This window comes from Eumetopias jubatus, unplaced genomic scaffold (genome assembly GCF_037043125.1).
Source record: "Eumetopias jubatus isolate StellerSeaLion01/CBP00866 unplaced genomic scaffold, mEumJub1_p1.0 scaffold_9, whole genome shotgun sequence".
Classification (NCBI taxonomy): domain Eukaryota; kingdom Metazoa; phylum Chordata; class Mammalia; order Carnivora; family Otariidae; genus Eumetopias; species Eumetopias jubatus.
Window position 1 is genome coordinate 84,270,718 of NW_028274815.1, and position 17,022 is coordinate 84,287,739.

The 17,022-nt window shown below is 48.0% G+C and overlaps 2 protein-coding genes across 2 annotated transcripts in view; one reads left to right on the forward strand and one right to left on the reverse strand.

Moving 5' to 3' along the window:
• Window positions 1-3,731: 3,731 nt before the first annotated feature.
• Window positions 3,732-17,022, reverse strand: part of TGFBRAP1 (transforming growth factor beta receptor associated protein 1) — an 80,900-nt gene continuing 67,609 nt past the window's right edge. Inside the window, exons 12-13 of the mRNA XM_028103952.2 lie at window positions 10,466-10,506; window positions 3,732-7,110 (exon numbers count right to left, since the gene is read on the reverse strand). Of these exons, the coding sequence (XP_027959753.1) occupies window positions 7,089-7,110; window positions 10,466-10,506 (63 nt within the window). The 3' untranslated portion in view covers window positions 3,732-7,088. The remainder of the gene's footprint in view (window positions 7,111-10,465; window positions 10,507-17,022) is intronic.
• On the forward strand, window positions 5,873-6,994 carry GPR45 (G protein-coupled receptor 45). The gene has a single exon (XM_028103953.2). It carries the CDS (start codon window positions 5,873-5,875, stop codon window positions 6,992-6,994), a length of 1,122 nt encoding a protein of 373 aa, XP_027959754.1.

Consider the following 17,022-nt stretch of genomic DNA (forward strand, 5'->3'; position numbering starts at 1 on the left):
AGTGTCTGTTCCAGCTCTGTGAAAAGTGTTGATGGTATTTTGATAGGGATTGATTGCATTGAATGTGTAGACTGCTTTGCGTACCATAGACATTTTAACAATATTTGTTCTTCTAATCTATGAGCATGGAATGTTTTTCCCATTTCTTCCTGTCTTCCTCAATTTCTTTCATAAGTGTTCTATAGTTTTTAGAGTACAGATCTCTTGCCTCTTTGGTTAGGTAAACTTTTAGGTATCTTATGGTTTTTGGTGCAATTGTAAATGGGATCGATTCCTTGATTTCTCTTTCTGTTGCTTCATTGTTAGTGTATAGATATACAACAGGCTTCTGCATGTTTATTTTATATTAACTATTCAGCGATTTTTAAAAAAGATTATTTATTTATTTATTTATTTATTTATTTATTTATTTATTTGACACAGAGAGAGACAGATAGAGAGAGAGCACAAGCAGGGGGAGCTGCAGAGGGAGAGAGAGAAGCAGGCTCTCCACTGAGCAGGGAGCCCGATGCGAGGCTCAGTCCCAGGACCTCGAGATCATGACCTGAACCAAAGGCAGATGCTTAACTGACTGAGCCACCCAGGCACCCCACTATTCGGTGATTTTATTTTATTTTATTTTATTTTTAAAGATTTTATTTATTTATTTGAGAGAGAGAGAATGGGAGACAGAGAGCACGAGAAGGAAGAGGGTCAGAGGGAGAAGCAGACTCCCTGATGAGCAGGGAGCCCGATGCGGGACTCGATCCTGGGACTCCAGGATCATGACCTGAGCCGAAGGCAGTCGCTTAACCGACTGAGCCACCCAGGCGCCACCCAGGCGCCATTTTAAGTACATTTTATGTACTTAAAATGAAGTACATAAGGAATGATATATTGTTTAACAATTTAAAAGTGTGTACCATCTTAAGGAAACATTTGTCAAGCTAAATGAATCCTCTATCCTGGAAATAACAAAGGAGGCAAGGAAAGACAGATTCACATTCCTTCCATCACCCCCCACCCCAAACCTGACAGCCCAGCACAGAGAGAGACACTGTCTCCATGGGAGAAGAAAAGTGACCACCTGACTTCACCAGGGACCCCCAGTACCATGACAATTCCCGCGGCTCTACGTGGCTCCTAGGGTACCAAGCTCCCAGCAGGTTCCTGTGAACCCAGGCTCTCTGCTCACCCCAGTGTCAGCTGGCTCCTGCTGACCCAGTAGCTCCTGCGGCCTCCAGCTCTCAATCAGCTCCAGGTCCAGGCCAACTACTATGGACTGACCCAGGCCGCTGGCCCATCCCAGCACCAATCAGCCCCCATAAACTCACACTCTAAACCAGCTCTCACGGACTTAGATTCCTGGCTTACTCCAACACTAGACTGGCCCCTGCAGACCCATCTCCATGTCTGCCCCTGAAGCCCCAGGTTATAGGCCACCCCTATGTCCCCAGCCTCTGGACCCAGCCCTCTGAACCCAGACTTGGGGCCCACCTCAGTGGTCCTTAGAGCCTGGTTGGCCCCTGTGGACCCAGGATCCAGGCCCACCCACACATACCCGGTCTCAGGCCTATAACTGCAGGTTGAAACCCCAAGCCTGGCCCATTGTACCCAAGCATCAGGCCTACCCACCTATTGCCCCAGACACCACCAGATGACCCACCTAGAATCTCTAGACCAGCTTGCCTGCTGAAGCCAGTCTGTAAAGACTAGAAGTACCTACTTCCTCAAATGGGCAGACACCAATCTGTGACCACAAGGATCATAAAAATCAAGGAAACATGACAGCAGCAAAAAACAAAACAAAACAAAACAAAAAACTAATAAAGATTTTGAATAGCTAAAGCAATCCTGAGAAAGAAAGTCAAGCTAAAGGCATCACAATTGCTCACTTCAAACTTTATTACAAAGCTATCGTAATCCAAATGGTATGGTACTAACATAAAAACAGACATATACATCAATGGAACAGAATTGAGAGCCCAAAAAAAAGCCCATACATGTATGGTCAACTAATATTTGACAAGGGATACTCAGTGGGGAAAAGATAGTCTCCAATAAATGGTGCTGGGAAAACCAGGTATTCACAAACAGAAGAATGAAATTGGACCCCTATCTCACACCACTCACAAAAAATTAACCTGAAATGGATTAAAGGCTTAAATGTAAGACTCAAAACAACTAGAAGACAACATAGGAAAATGGCTTCTTGACATTGGTCTTGGCAATGACTTTTTGGATATGACATCAACAAGCAACAAAAAGCAAAAAAAAACAAGCAGGATGATGTCAAACTAAAAAGCTTCTGCACAGCAAAAGAAATCATCAGCAAAATGAAAAGGCAGCCTACAGAACGGGAGAAAATATTTGCAAACCGTGTATCTGTAGGGGGTTAATTGCCAAAATATATAAAGAAATACAACCCAAGAGCAAAGAAACAATCCGATGAAAAAAAATAGGCAAAGGACTCGATTACACATTTTCCCAAAGAAGACGTACAAATGGCCAACAGCTACATGAAAGCAAAAAGCTAAAAATGCAGTTAAAAACAAAGGCATACATATTGATATACATTTGGAAATGCAACTTTAATTGGAAACCTGTCAGGAACTGAGGTAGTTTTCCCTGTGTTTCTTTTCCTTATACCACACACATGTCACTTTTCTCTACCTCCTCATAGCTACTTACTCTTAGTTTCCGCTTCCTCATAACTCTGGTCTGCCAGGACCCCTTGTATCAGTCAGGGTGTAGATAGGAATGAGATCAGCCCCTGATTCTCGTCAAAGGAGATGTCAGGTTAAGGAAAACCCAGGAGGGCTGGAGAGGCATCCTGGGCTAGCAGCCTCAGTAAGCCCCGTCACCCCTAAGCCTTCACGTTGAGGCAGGAAGCAGTAGGGAATCTGCAGAGAGGGCTGGGCTGTAGAGGCGGCTGCCTGGAGGTGTTGAGAGCTTTGGAGAGGAATAAACCACTGCCAACCACACCAGGTAGGAGGGTGCCAGAGCAAGAAAGCCCTCCCCACCCTCTCCTCCCACCAGAGGCCAAGGGGGCCCAGTCTCCAGAGAAAGTAGCCAGAAGATCTGGAGAAGCGAAGGCAGAGTATCCACCATACGTTCGTGGCCTTGACACTTCTCTCTATAAACCCTTTTGTTACATCCCTCAGGGCAATTGCTTTAGTGGCGCAGTATTTCCTAGTTCAGAATTCCAGCTGAACTAAAGGAGAGCATTTTGGCTCTGCCATCATTGGCCAGGCTATGCATTAGCTGCCCTTGTGAAGGCTGCCCGTCTAATCAGCTATACACGCACACCTCAGAGATATTGCAGGTTCCGTTCCAGACCACTGCAATAAAGTGAATGTCACAATAGAGTAAGTCAATGACTTTTTTGGTTTCCCGGTGCATATAAAAGTTATCCTTACACTAAACTGTAGTGTATTAAGTGTGCAACAGCATTATATCTTAAAAAAAAAAACAATGTACATACCTTAATTTTAAAATACTTTATTGCTAAAAAATGCTAGCCATCATCTGAGTTTTCAGCAATTCGTAATCTTTTTGCTGGGGGAGGGTCTTGCTTCCATGTTGATGGCTGCTGACTGATCAGGGTGGTGGTTGCTGAAGGCTGGGGGCCAGGGCAATTTCTTTCTTTCTTTCTTTTCCTTCCTTCCTTCCTTCCTTCCTTCCTTCCTTCCTTCCTTCCTTCCTTCCTCCCTCCCTCCCTCCCTCCCTCCCTCCCTTCCTTCCTTCCTTCCTTTTTTTTTTCTCTCCTTGTCCCCCACCACCGCCATGCTGGTCCCTGTAGCAATTTCTTAAAATGAGACAAAGATGAAGTTTGCCACACGGATCAACTCTTCCTTTCCCGAGCGATTTCTCTGTAGCAGGCGACGCTGTTTGGTGGCAGTTTACCCACAGTGGAACCTCTTTCAAAATTGGAGTCCATCCTCAAACCCTGCTGCTGCTTTATCAACTAAGTTCATGTAATAGTCTGAATGCTTTGTTGTCATTTCAACAATCTTCATGGCATCTTCACCGGGAGGAGATTCCATCTCAAGAAACCACTTTCTTTACTCATCCGTAAGAAGCAACTCCTCATGCATTAATGTTTTAACATGAGATCGCAGCAATTCAAATATAATAATAATGAAGAATTTGATATATTGGAAGAATTACCAAAATGTGACACAGAGACACAAAGTAAGCAAACGCTGTGGGAAAAAGGGTGCTGATAGACTTGTTCGACACAGGATAGTCACAAGCCTTCAATTTGTAAACAAACAAACAAACAAAACGCAATCATCTGCAAAGCACAATAAAGAGAGGGTGTCGCTAAACAAGGTATGCCTGTATTGAAAATGGGGAGGGGTGAGGTAACTGGAAATGTACAATGAACATCCTCACCCTGGGTACCAAGAGCCACTTCACCTGCCGGCAGGTCTAGAACAGATGCAAATGCGCCCATGTGTATAACATACAAATGAAGCAATAGCTATTGTAACATTGTGATTGGTTTCCCTTGGGGCTCCAATGATAACAGTTAACATTTATTGAATAGTGTCTATGATCTAGGTGTGGTTAAATCACTCTGTGGGGATTCTCGCATTTAATCTGTGCTGCTCCTCTGTCGTAGGCCTAATTATCACTCATAGGCTACAGAGGAGGCGGTCCTATCAGCAGAGGCTAAGCAGCCTGCCAGAGGGTGCCCAGTGATAGATAAGTAGTGGATGCAGACTTTACCCAGCCCCGGCAATCTGACTCCACACATGAGCTACCGGTCACCGTTCTTACCACACCTATGAGACACGAAATAAAAATTAACATTATCTTTTAAAAGAACTTTCTTTAGGGAGAGTTTCCTCCTTTCCGTCAGCATTTCCAAAAGTAATCCTAGGGCATACGGTAACTGAAGACGTTACTATTAGGGAAAAGCGGGCGAAGGGCTTATGAGATCTCGCTGAGTTTTTTTTCTCACAACTGCATGTGAATCTACACTTACCTCAAAATAAAGTTAAGGGGCACCTGGGTGGCGCAGTTGGTTAAGCATCTGCCTTCGGCTCAGGTCATGATCCCAGGGTCCTGGGATCCAGGCACACAGGCTCCCTGCTCAGTGGGAAGCCTGCTTCTCCCTTTCCCTGTGCCTGTCGCTCCCCCTGCTGGTGCTCTCTCTGTCTGTCAAATAAATAAATAAAATCTTTAAAAAAATAAAGTTAAACAAATATTGTAGCAACAGCGTCAACTACCATGTATTCATTAACTTCCCCTCAACATTGGGCATCTTCTCTGTGTCAGGCACCATTCTTAGTGCTGTGGATAACAGCAGAGAACAAGACACACACACGAATCCCTGCCCTCATGAAGCTGGCATTCTAGAGGAAGCTGGCTTGTCCAAAGCTTCATTTGGTCAGGTTCCTTACAATAAAATGTATCAAATGCATGTTCATGACATAAATATTGACTATTCAGTTCCTCATTCCACACAAAGTAGGTCTGATTAGATTTCCCTGGGCTACCTGACAAGGCTCACAGTATTTGTGAGTGCCTAGCCTTGTCCCGAATGGTAAATCAATGAGTCATTCTTTCTCTCCACCGCAATGTTTATAATACTTGTAAAATCTAAATGCTGCTGTATGCAAACCGTGCTTGGAAAGTCTCACTCCCTTCTCTCCCCTGCTCCTCTCTGCTCTAGGCTACAGAGAGCATCCAGTTGTCATGCAGATGATGAGGCTGTGACTGAATTGCAAATCCTGGCTACTGTTCCCAAAGAAAGACGTTTCTCACCACCATTCCAATGCGCTAGAGATCCCAGACATGCAACGGGCAGACACAAAATGGCAGCCACCAAAGCGCTGAGGGGAGTCCTTCCTGTCCTTTCTGCCCCGGCTCCTGGTTTTTTTCCATGATGGCCTGCAACAGCTCCAGCCCCGAGACCTACCAGTACTTGTTGCTGAACGGGAGCAGTGTGTCGGACTCTGGGGTCACCACACCACCCGCCCCCCTCAGGATATCCTTGGCGATAATCATGATGCTGATGATCGTGGTGGGATTCCTCGGCAATGCCGTGGTCTGCATCATCGTGTATCAGCGGCCCGCCATGCGCTCCGCCATCAACCTGTTGCTGGCCACACTGGCCTTCTCCGACATCATGCTGTCCTTATGCTGCATGCCTTTCACCGCCGTCACCCTGATCACAGTCCACTGGCACTTTGGGGATTACTTCTGCCGCCTCTCGGCCACCCTGTACTGGTTTTTTGTCCTGGAGGGCGTGGCCATCCTGCTCATCATCAGCGTGGACCGCTTCCTCATCATTGTCCAACGGCAGGACAAGCTGAACCCGCGGCGGGCCAAGAGGATCATCGCCGTGTCCTGGGCGCTGTCGTTCTGCGTGTCGGCGCCCTCGCTGGCAGGCCGGACGTTCGTGGAGGTGCCGGCGCGGGCCCCCCAGTGCGTGCTGGGTTACACGGAGTTCCCGGCGGAGCGCGCCTATGTGGTGACGCTGGTGGTGGCCGTGTTTTTCGTGCCCTTCGGCGTCATGCTGTGCTCCTACCTGTGCATCCTGCACACGGTCCGCAAGAACGCCATCCGCGTGCGTAACCAGTCGGACAGCCTGGACCTCAGACAGCTCACCAGGGCCGGCCTGCGGCGGCTGCAGCGGCAACAGCAGGTCAGCTTGGACTTGAGCTTCAAGACCAAGGCCTGCACCACCATCCTGATCCTCTTTGTGGGCTTCTCGCTCTGCTGGCTGCCGCACTCCGTCTACAGCCTTCTGTCGGTGTTCAGCCGGGGCTTCTACTGCAGCTCCTCTTTCTACACCACCAGCTCCTGCGTCCTGTGGCTCAGCTACCTCAAGTCCGTCTTCAACCCCATCGTCTACTGCTGGAGAATCAAAAAATTCCGCGAGGCCTGCATTGAGTTGCTGCCCCAGACCGTCCAAATCCTCCCCAAAGTGCCTGAGCGGATCCGGCGGAGAATCCAGCCGAGCACGGTCTACGTGTGCAATGAAAACCAGTCCGCCGTTTAGGACATGGGGGGGTGAGGGGAGGATGGGGAACTGGTTCCAGGGCACAGCTCATGCGTCCTTCTGCTCTGGGTCCTGGCGCCTTGGTGGTTGGTAGTCAGCATTTTTGGTAGCCCTCCCTGTAAGCACAAAGGTACCATTTGTTACCAGATAGGTGGCAGCTCCCAGGTTTGCAAGATGAATTATTTTTGTTCCTCCCTGGAGAAGAGCCGTATTTGGGTCTGATGGAAACTGGAAGGTAGTTGAGACAAAGTGGGAATGGGGTGGGCATATGGGGGCGGATAGTTAGGGAGGGGTGCAGGGAGCAAGCACTTGAGTGTGGGGCCGGAGGAAGGCTCTGTCTAAAGAGCTCCCCTGTGCACCTGCTTCCGAGCAGTCCTGTGGTGCCTGCTCTGAGATGGGAAGCCCAATAGGGATCATCTCATGGGTTACCACTCACTTCATTCGATGCCAGCATTCTTCAGGTATTTATGTTTGTGGAGCATGGGAAATACACAAGGCTCTTTATGTTGGTCGGGTGTGCACTTCTGATCATGCCGAATCGTCCTTTCTATAAACCAAAATCGCACCAGGAAGCAGAGTGAGCCCCTGTACTTTTCAGTTGCCCAGTGGGACACATGGGAGGTGTCAGTGGCTCGAAGCCCAGAAAATGATCAGGGGTAGCTCAGCTGAAATGAGAAGCCCACCCAAGTGTCCTTGCATGTACCCAACCGCTCCTACCTGGCCCAGCCCTGTCCCCGGGCCCTGAAGCCCTCCTTGTCGGCCGTGACAGTCCCCCTGCCCCTTCTCTCTTTCCCTCCACTGTTCCCCGTGCCTTCCTTTGTTTCATGCCATCCTTCCCATGCACAGAAGAAACCCACTCTTCCTATAATTCCTCTTTTCAGCAAGTATCCATAGTGACTTGCTTTCAGTTTCAGAAGTGGCCAGTGGGCTTGGTTTATGTTTCCTCTCAACTCCCTGAGGCTACAGGCTTGGTGAGCTGCGGCATGGACTTTAGCACTGGGGCTGGGGTGGGGCAGGGGGCATCATAAACACCCGACCTGCTGAGTGGTTCCCCATTGAGCTCTGCCTTCCTCCTACCTCATTCAGATCCACAGTCTGACTGCTGCTGTCTGGGCCACCTGCCCGAACCTGGGGCCTCTGACCCCAGCTGGGACCAGGACCCCAGGACTAAAGCTGCCTGGAGGGGACCTTTCTGCTTGTGCCGTCCACTCGGCCACTGTGCCCAGGACCACCCATCACCACCAGGAGCTTCTGATGCCAGGGAATGATTTTCAAGTTCAGGCATGCCACTGAAGCCACTGAGCTCTTGTTACAGTTTCAGATCTGAAGAGAGTGGGAAATACAAGGAGAGATTCAGAAAATCTGATTGCAAGTCTAACTCTGTCGACAGCTAGTCCTGTTTCACCACACTTGTCCAGGGTCTTGGTTTCCCCATTTGCCAAGTGAGGAAAGAGGTCTAGATGATCTCTAGAGTCCTTTGCCATTTCGCAGACGCTCAGATGCCAAGTATGTATGTTTCCTACTCAGAGTCATCCAGTCCCCTGCGTTTATTTATCCATGCAATGAGCATTTATTAAGTGCCTAGTAGGTGCAAGGCACTGTGGGGAATAGTGATGAATAAGGCATGTGCTGTGATGAAAAGCAGTTGTCCAATTTATTTCGGATAATCGTAACTTGAATTTGGTCTAACAGCACAGAAGCTCTGTTTTTGTCTCTTTTCTCATTTCCTTTCCAAGATTGTGTTAAGAGGCCAACTCCCCATTCTAATGCTCTCTTCCTATGGTACTGTTGACAGAGGCAAAGAAAGAGAACATGCTTTACATTAACCTAAGCCCAGAGGAAGGTCTGTCAAGGAAATAATTGCCACTTTCTCACCAACTCCCCCATCCATTTATAAGCAGACGAGAGAGAGAGAGAGAGAGAGAGAAAGAGAGAGAGAGAGAGAGAGAAACCAAAGACTGGCAGTTGGCATGTGATCAGTTGAGGGGGCTCCCGTCAGCTCTGTGTCCCTAGTGCACCAGGCAGGGTCAGGTTTTGCCTTCAGTTCCCACAAGACAAGTTGCATGGCTTCAGTGGTGTCCAAAAGCACAGCCAGACCACCCAGGGTAACAGGCCACCGGGCCCTCCCCTCTGGTGGGCGTTTAAGAGAATGTTCTTCAGCCGCAAAAGAGAAATCACAAACTGAATGAATGAAAGTATCCAAATTTCTATTAATCAGTGTTACATGATGTATGTTGGACAGTAATATATATGTTTTAAAGTAATAATTTTGTATATATTTTAAATAAAGTATTATTGCTCTTTCAGTGTACAAGACTATGTTCTTACCAAAATTAGCACCAAGCCCATGAAGAGTAAGCCGCGAATCTAGTGTCTAACACCTCCTAGGACATAACAGCTTCAGGAAAACTAGAACCTTGACTTTACTAACCAAGCTGGAATGACGACAAGAAGTTAATGATGACAACGGGGAGACCATTTGAACAATGGGGGTCACAACCGGGTCGCCCACTTTTAAAAAACAATCATGGCCCCAATAAGTAACTCCAGCCAGTTAGTCTTCACCTCTGACTTCCAATCCGTCACCTTCAGAATTCTCTCCAGCCTCCCCGAACCTATAATGAACTTAGCTTTCCTAAGACAATGCATGACTACCAAGTTCTTATCTCCTTCCCTGAGGTCTGCAGGGAAAGTGGTGCTTGTTGGCTTTTGGTTTACATCTTCTCTTTAGCCCTGGGGCCCCTGAATTTTTTTCTGTGGGGCCTGGGCAGTGACGATGGTAATAACTGTTCCAGAAACTCCTTGGGAGAGCCTTGCTTCAGAAAATGAGACACAAATAAGCCTCAGAAGTGTCATCCTAATTCTGACTACCCCTAAAAATCCACTACCTTTTTGTCTTGAATCTTGATCCCTGTTGCTGGGGTGAAATGAAAACAAAGTTTCTCTAGGACATTCTGACAACCAAGCCGAGCAACAAAATTCTAGATCAATTCCTACTTTGCTATTTCCCCAACGTGAATTACAGCACATGTTGCTTTGGACTAAAAACCCCACTGTGGGGGCTCCTGGATGGCTCAGTGGATTGGCTCAGGTCATGATCTCATGGCCTGGGATTGAGCCCTGAGTCAGGTTCCCTGCTCAGCAGGGAGTCGGTTTCTCTGTCTTCCTCTGTCCCTCTCCTGGCTCATGCGCTCTCCCTAATTAAAAAAAAAACAAAAACAAAAACAAAAAAACACCATGTTAAGTATTTCCTACATTGCTCTGTTTACCTCAGCAGACAGTGATGGAGGGGATATGGGCTGTGTCCAAAAGCAGTGCGGCCCTGAACCTCTGAAGTTGCGGGTCAGGTTGGAAGCAGTGGAGGGGAAGGACATGTGTTCTGGAAGGGGACAGGCCAAGTCCCAGGGCCGCCTTGTTCTCTGTGTGATCCTGGGCAAGCCACAGAGCATTTGTGCACCTCAGCGTCCTCACCTCATAAATGGCAGAACTCCTCCAGCCAGGGGCGGGGGGCCCTGCAAAGAATAAAGGAAATAGTGTGTTTAAAGCATCTAGTGCAGGCCTGGTCCATGGTAAGAGGCTGATTATCTGGAGGCAATAATGGTCACAGTTGTACTGCCAACTTGCTTTATGGCTAAGGTCTGTCCTTTATGGGCAAGGGTAGAAATATGTTAGAAATATGTTTCAGAGACTGGCTGTCTAGGCCATATCCTAAGATTTTAGGGTTCAGCTGACAAGAACGCAGCATCCATGGAAGCCGGGAGCATGGGTTTGATGTCAAAGAGCAAACTTCTTGGGGGTGCCTGGATGGCTCAGTCAATTAAGCATCCAACTCTTGATTTCGGCTAAGGTCGTGATCTCAAGGTCATTGGATCAAGCCCCACATTGGGCTCTGCTTGAGGTTCTCTCTCTCCCACTCCCTCTCCCTCTGCTCCTACCACTCTCACTCTCTTTCTTTCTCAATCAATCAATAAAATCTTTAAAACAATAAGCTTGTTTCCTTCTTATTGCGGTCCACGTCAGCTAGGTGGGCTCTCTGCTCATGGGGTTGCTCAACTCAGGTTCCTTTCATCCAGTTTCCCATTAACTTTCTAGGGCACTGTCTTCATCTTTGTGGTGAATTTTGGCTGCAGCCAGGGCTGTGTTTGGCTCCTGAGGAAAGGAATGGTGGCATAAGACACATCCACACTCCCCTGGTCTTCGGCAGCCAAGAGCCAAATCACATGACCTCATAGTCAGCTGCAAAGGGGGCTTGGAAACAGAGTCCCTAGTTGGGGGACCCTGGGCCCAGCTACAGCTTTCTTAGCATGGAAGGGGAGAGAAAGATTTGGTGGATTCCCAGCAGTTTCTGCCGAAATACGACATGATTTTGAAAAACAAGGGATTCTAGCAGACGTACCAATTCTGAAATCCTAAGCACACATTTCATAAGTGAGGCTTTGCTCACTGTAAAATAAACACACCTCTATCCCAACAACCCAAGAGGGTTGCCTCTCCACCTCCAGCCCTCAACATATAGGGACCTACATCCACAGAGAAAAACTGCTCACATTTATGCCTGGGCTAAGGAGATAAAGCTGCCACATTTAATCTTTTAGATGCAGAAGGGAAACCGGAAAGTTTAACTATTTGAAAATTTGCAGTCACAAAGAAATGAATTTGGCCTAGATAAAAAAAAAATTATTTAAAACAACACAGTCAACAGTGATTGAGACCAACTCTGCCCAAGAATTTAGTTATGTTCAAGGCAAGAGTATAATTTCAAAGTCTTGCCTATGGTACGGTGGAGACTGGTTGCCCATGGCAAGGTGGACCACCAGGGAGTGTGGGAGGGGGCTCGGCCAGGCTGAGGCAATTTATTCATGAAAAGGGAGGGCCTGGGGCCCCCAGCTGGGAGGTTGACATCTGGATTCTGCAAGAATAAAGAAGTTTGAATGCAAAAGCATGGTGTGTGTGTGTGTGTGTCTGTGTGTGTGTGTGTGTGTGTCTGTGTGTGTGTCTGTGTGTATCTGTGTGTCTGTGTGTGTGCGTGTGCGTGCATGTGCATCCGCATCATTTCGGGCAGGCATCCAAGCTTACTTTCGCAGACAGTCCCGGCCTACCTTCTGCTCTCCTGTCTTTCATCCTTGAGAAGCAGGGGACAAGGTGTCCTAGGAACAAGAGGAATGCCGGAGATTGCCTGGCTCAGAGAGCCAACCAGGAGCGGCTGTGGCTATGACAGATTTTTTTTTCTAATTAGTCTGAAAGGAACAGAGAGAACTTACCTGTGTGACCAGAACTTTACCTTTTTGTGATCACCAATCTGAGGACACTGATAAGCCAGTTCAGCCTTCTGAGGTGCTCCCCAAGGCCCGGGTAGGTAGAAAGATCCCTCACACTGGATCTGTGCGTTCCACCCTCTGGCAACTGCTACCCCTTTGCCCATCATTGCAGTTGAGGGGAAAAGTAGCCAAGCTCACTTTTGGAAGCACTTATTTTTTGAAAAGATTTTATTTATTTATTTGAGACAGAGAACAAGCGGAGCGGAGAGGCAGAGGGAGAAGCAGAGGCAGAGGGAGAAGCAGGCTCCCTGCTGAGTGGGGAGCCTGGATGCTTGGGCTCCATCCCAGGGATCCAGGGTCATGGCCTGAGCTGAAGGCAGACGCTTAACCGACTGAGCCACCCAGGTGCCTCTGAAGTTTAGATTTAGATTCTGTGAAAGAATCTAAATTCTTCTCCATCCTTATGAATGAATGTTGTCTAATCTTAAGAAAAGTTGTAAAGAGCAGGGCGCCTGGGTGGCTCAGTCAGTTAAGCATCTGACTCTTGATTTCAGCTCGGGTCATGATCTCAAGGTTGTGAGACTGAGCCCCAAATCAGGCTCTGCGCTGGACATGGGACCTGCTTAAGATTCTCCCTCTCCCCCTCCCTCTCTCCCTCCACTCTTGCTCACTCTCTCAAAAAAAAAAAAAAGTAAAGATCACATCTACTCATTTTTTCAATTATATATTTTTCAATTATAATTTGCTGCTTATAGAAATGAAAACAATAATTGGATTTTTTAAAACCCCAACACAAAAAAATTAAACATTTTCTAAACTTTCATAATAAAAAGCCACAATTGTATTTATATGTAAGAAATATAAAAAATGGATATTTTCTTTTGCAAAGTTCAGATCATACTACACCACACCACAACTTCATAGCCTAGTTTTTGTTTTGTTTTGTTTTTAATTTTGTTTTTGTTTTTTCAAAGTGCTTTCTGGTGGCTGAAATTCTTCCATTGTGTGGATGCACCACAAGCTAAGTAACTGAAGTACTCTCTGGTTTTTTGTGTATTTATTTTTACATTTTTCATCATTTTTAAAAAATGCTGTAATGAATATCCTTGGCATAAATTTCTTTGCTGAGAAATTTTATATATAATTCTTTTTAAGAAAGCCTGTGGAAATTTATTCTCTCACCAGTTGTACTTAAGAATTACCAACAACTTGAGGGGCGCCTGGGTGGCTCAGTTGGTTAAGCATGTGTCTTTGGCTCAGGTCACGATCCCAGGGTCCTGGGATCGAGCCCCACATAGGGGTCCCCACTCAGTGCAGAGTCTGCTTGTCCTTCTCCCGCCGCCCCTCCCCCTTCTGCTCGTGCTCTGTCTCTCCCTTCCTCTCTCTCTCAAATAAATAAATAAAAATCTTAAAAAAAATTTACCAACAACTTGAGAAAGTGTATGGGCAGGTCATGAAGCACTTCCTATGAACCACCAATGGGCCGGGCCCTCTGCCAACAAGTCGGGCAGAGCCTCCTTTGGGCCTTAGTGGGATCATGAGTTGGGGCATCGAGGTAGCTGGGGGAGAAAACAGGCAGCCATTGTGACCAAGGTGGCATTATAGAATAGCTCTGCAGTTTTGCAAAAGCTAAGGCCATTTAATATATATTCACTGATTACATATAGAATGGAGTCACAGAAATAACCGTTAAAGATATTACACCTCTCCAGAAACCAATTTGGGCTGAGAGGATTATTTGTGGCAACTGCAGGCCAACTGGAGTCAGCCAGCCCTTGGAAGACAGCAGAAGTCCGGCTGGCGGGCTGGGCCATGGAAGCATTTCCAGACCATTCTATTTTCCGTGTCTCACGCTTCTGCAACTCTGAGGCAACATTTTCTACCCTGCTGTTCAAAGCATATTAAGTATTTAAGTTCAATTCTCTGACCTGGGAAGCAGAGTAGACTGTAATTGTGGTTTTGCTGGTGGCCTCATCCAAAGGATGTATTAACCACTTCTCTTATTTTCTGTCTTCCGATGCTTTGACATTGTGGCCTTGCCACCCGTGAAGAGAATGCCGCTCCCAGGGCTAGCTAACTCCTGGAGAGAGTATACAGCTCACCTACCAGTGCCTCACATAAATACTAGACACCGATCCAGGGCCTGCACCCCACCACTTCGTCTGAGGCTCCCACACTCCTGGCCACTATCCACCTCCCCTGCTGGGGAGGGGGACCTGGGACCAGACAACCAGACAGCCTCGACACACGCCAGAGCCTGCTGAAATCATTCAAACTACCCACCCCTAAGCCTGCTTCCCCTGCCTCACCCATTTCTGCCCTGGGAAACCACAAGAAAGACTCTTGCCCACACTACCCACCCTCTCCCTGTGATCTCGACTCCCCCCGCCCCCAGGATTCCTTGTGCGGATCCCTGTGGCATGGCCCCTCCTCCTGGGAGCTGAGTATAAAAACTATCTTTTCAAAAGCAATCATCTCCTGGTCTGCTAGCTTTCCTATACCTCAACTTGTCTATTAATACACTACATTTTAAAGCAAAGGATTCTCCAAGGAAACTGGCTAACACAGTTTGTATTGTGTCTTTCTGGTGGGGGGAGGGGAGGGGTCCTTTCCTGTATCATTAAAAACTATGTAAAGATGAAGAGGCAAAATCCTAGATGCAACTGTTGGCCGTGGTTGCCCCGGCATGTGGGGGCAGTGGGTCATTCCACAGCACAAACACTTGTGTTTTGTCTTCTGCTGAGAAGCAGGCTGAAGCCTCAGCCCCCAGCCTCATCTGTCACCACCCCCTGCCTGCTGTCCAGGCTGCAGTCAAACTGAGTCTCTACCATCCTACCCACCTCCGGGCTGGACTCTGCTGGTCCCTCTGCCGGAAGCACTTCCTTTCCAACCGAGGGCTCCTCGGCTGTGCCGTGGGTGTACTCTAGGCATTTGTCCCACTGCGCTCTCATTATCTCTAAGGTGAGCTCTAGCAGGGCCGAGACCAAATGTGTCTTTTTCGATGTTTTTTTTTGGAAAAGATTTATTTATTTGAGAAAGAGAGGGAGCACGCACATGCCAGCAGGGGAAGGGGCAGAGAGAGGGGGAGAAAAGTAGATTCCCTGCTGAGCGCTGAGCCTAATACGCAGGGCTCGATCCCAGGACGCTGAGATCATGACCTGAGCCGAAACCAACAGTCGGACGCTTAATCGACCGAGCCACCCAGGTGCCCCTTTTTCACCATTTTATCCACAGAACTTAGCACAATACCTGGCATCATAGCAGGTATTGTGGATGATTGACTATATGACTACATGAAAGCATGAACTGAAACAGGAAAACCGCATTAAATTGGCATTAAATACAGTCCCTGGTAACTCCAGTCCTTTAGCCCGTGCACTGCCTTCCTCTCCAGCCAGGTTGGTTCTATTTCTCCAGTTGCTTGAACATGATAGTAACGTGGAGCGAGTCACCGCGGCAGTAGCTGCCCCAGGAGGGGCCGTAGGCGTGCCGCACAGACGACGGTGCTGGACAGCTCCCACGCACAGAGCCAGCCGTCCTCCCGTCCACTGGATGTGCATCCAGGCCCAGCCCTGGCAGGCTGGGAATAGCTGACCTTCCCTGTCAGCTGTGAGGAAGCAGCTCATCTTCTAGTATTGCCATAAACACGAGTATCTGGAAATTTTATCAGTAGGTGCACAATCGGAATCTGGCTTAGCACCTGTACGTTGCCACCGTTCAGCTGCACGGACTGCCACCCTGGGAGCAGTCTCGACGTCCCTTCCCCTGTAGCGACATAACCTTTGCTGTGGATTGCCCAGAACATAGGTCTGCAGTGCGGGTGCACAAACCTGCTGGAATTCCCCAGCCCCAAGACTCTTCATGGCAGCGGAAGGAGTTTGACTGAAGGAAACAGGCTGGTTGCCATTTGCTGTGGTAGTCTCGCTGCTGCCCGTGTGCAGAAGTAGGCAATACCAGCCTGCACCACCCCAGACACCGACACTGCACACACTGGCCACACCGCCCGCTGTCACTTTCTTGCTCCCCCAGGGAAGTGAGGAGGAGAATGCCCCCTTCCTACCCAGCGCTCGGTGTCATCAGACTCCACAGTCCGGGACCTCCTGGAAGCATATACCTGGGGCAAGGGCCTAAGAAGGGGCATGACCAGGGGCCTGGGGGCAGGCATACCTCCTTCCTCCCTGACGTTCCAGAGGCTGTGTAAAGAGGGCTTGGGAAAACTGTGGATAACGTGCACACCTCCATTCGGAGGCCTGCTAGGGAAACCCCCACAGCCCTCCTTGACGACTCTGGCACAGGCTTCGGCCCGTAGGGAAGCTGCCTGCTTGGGCCACTTTCTCATATAAGCTAGTCTCGCCCTTGTTTCTGAATCGGCTCTCTGCGGACCCCTGCAGATGAACACTGTCACCTCATGATGGGGAAAGCTTTGTGTCTTTCCTTGTTGACAAGATCTGTGCAGATTTTTGAACCCATTTTTGAAAGAGTCCCCATAAGGCCGTCTGTAAGCTCTGTTTGTGGGTCTGTTTTAACCTAGTGGGAGAGACTAGGACAATAAATGATGACTTTTTGATGGTTGGTACAGGGTTATATCTTACATGTTGCTAAGAATATATAAAGTAGCGATTCTAATTTTATATAAAATACATATCAGCAGGTCATCTATGTACTCACACTTTGTATAACTAAATATACTATATAAAAGCTATGAAAGTATTACTCAGCCTTAAAAAGGAAGGAGATACTAACATATGCTACATGGGTGAATTTTGAGGA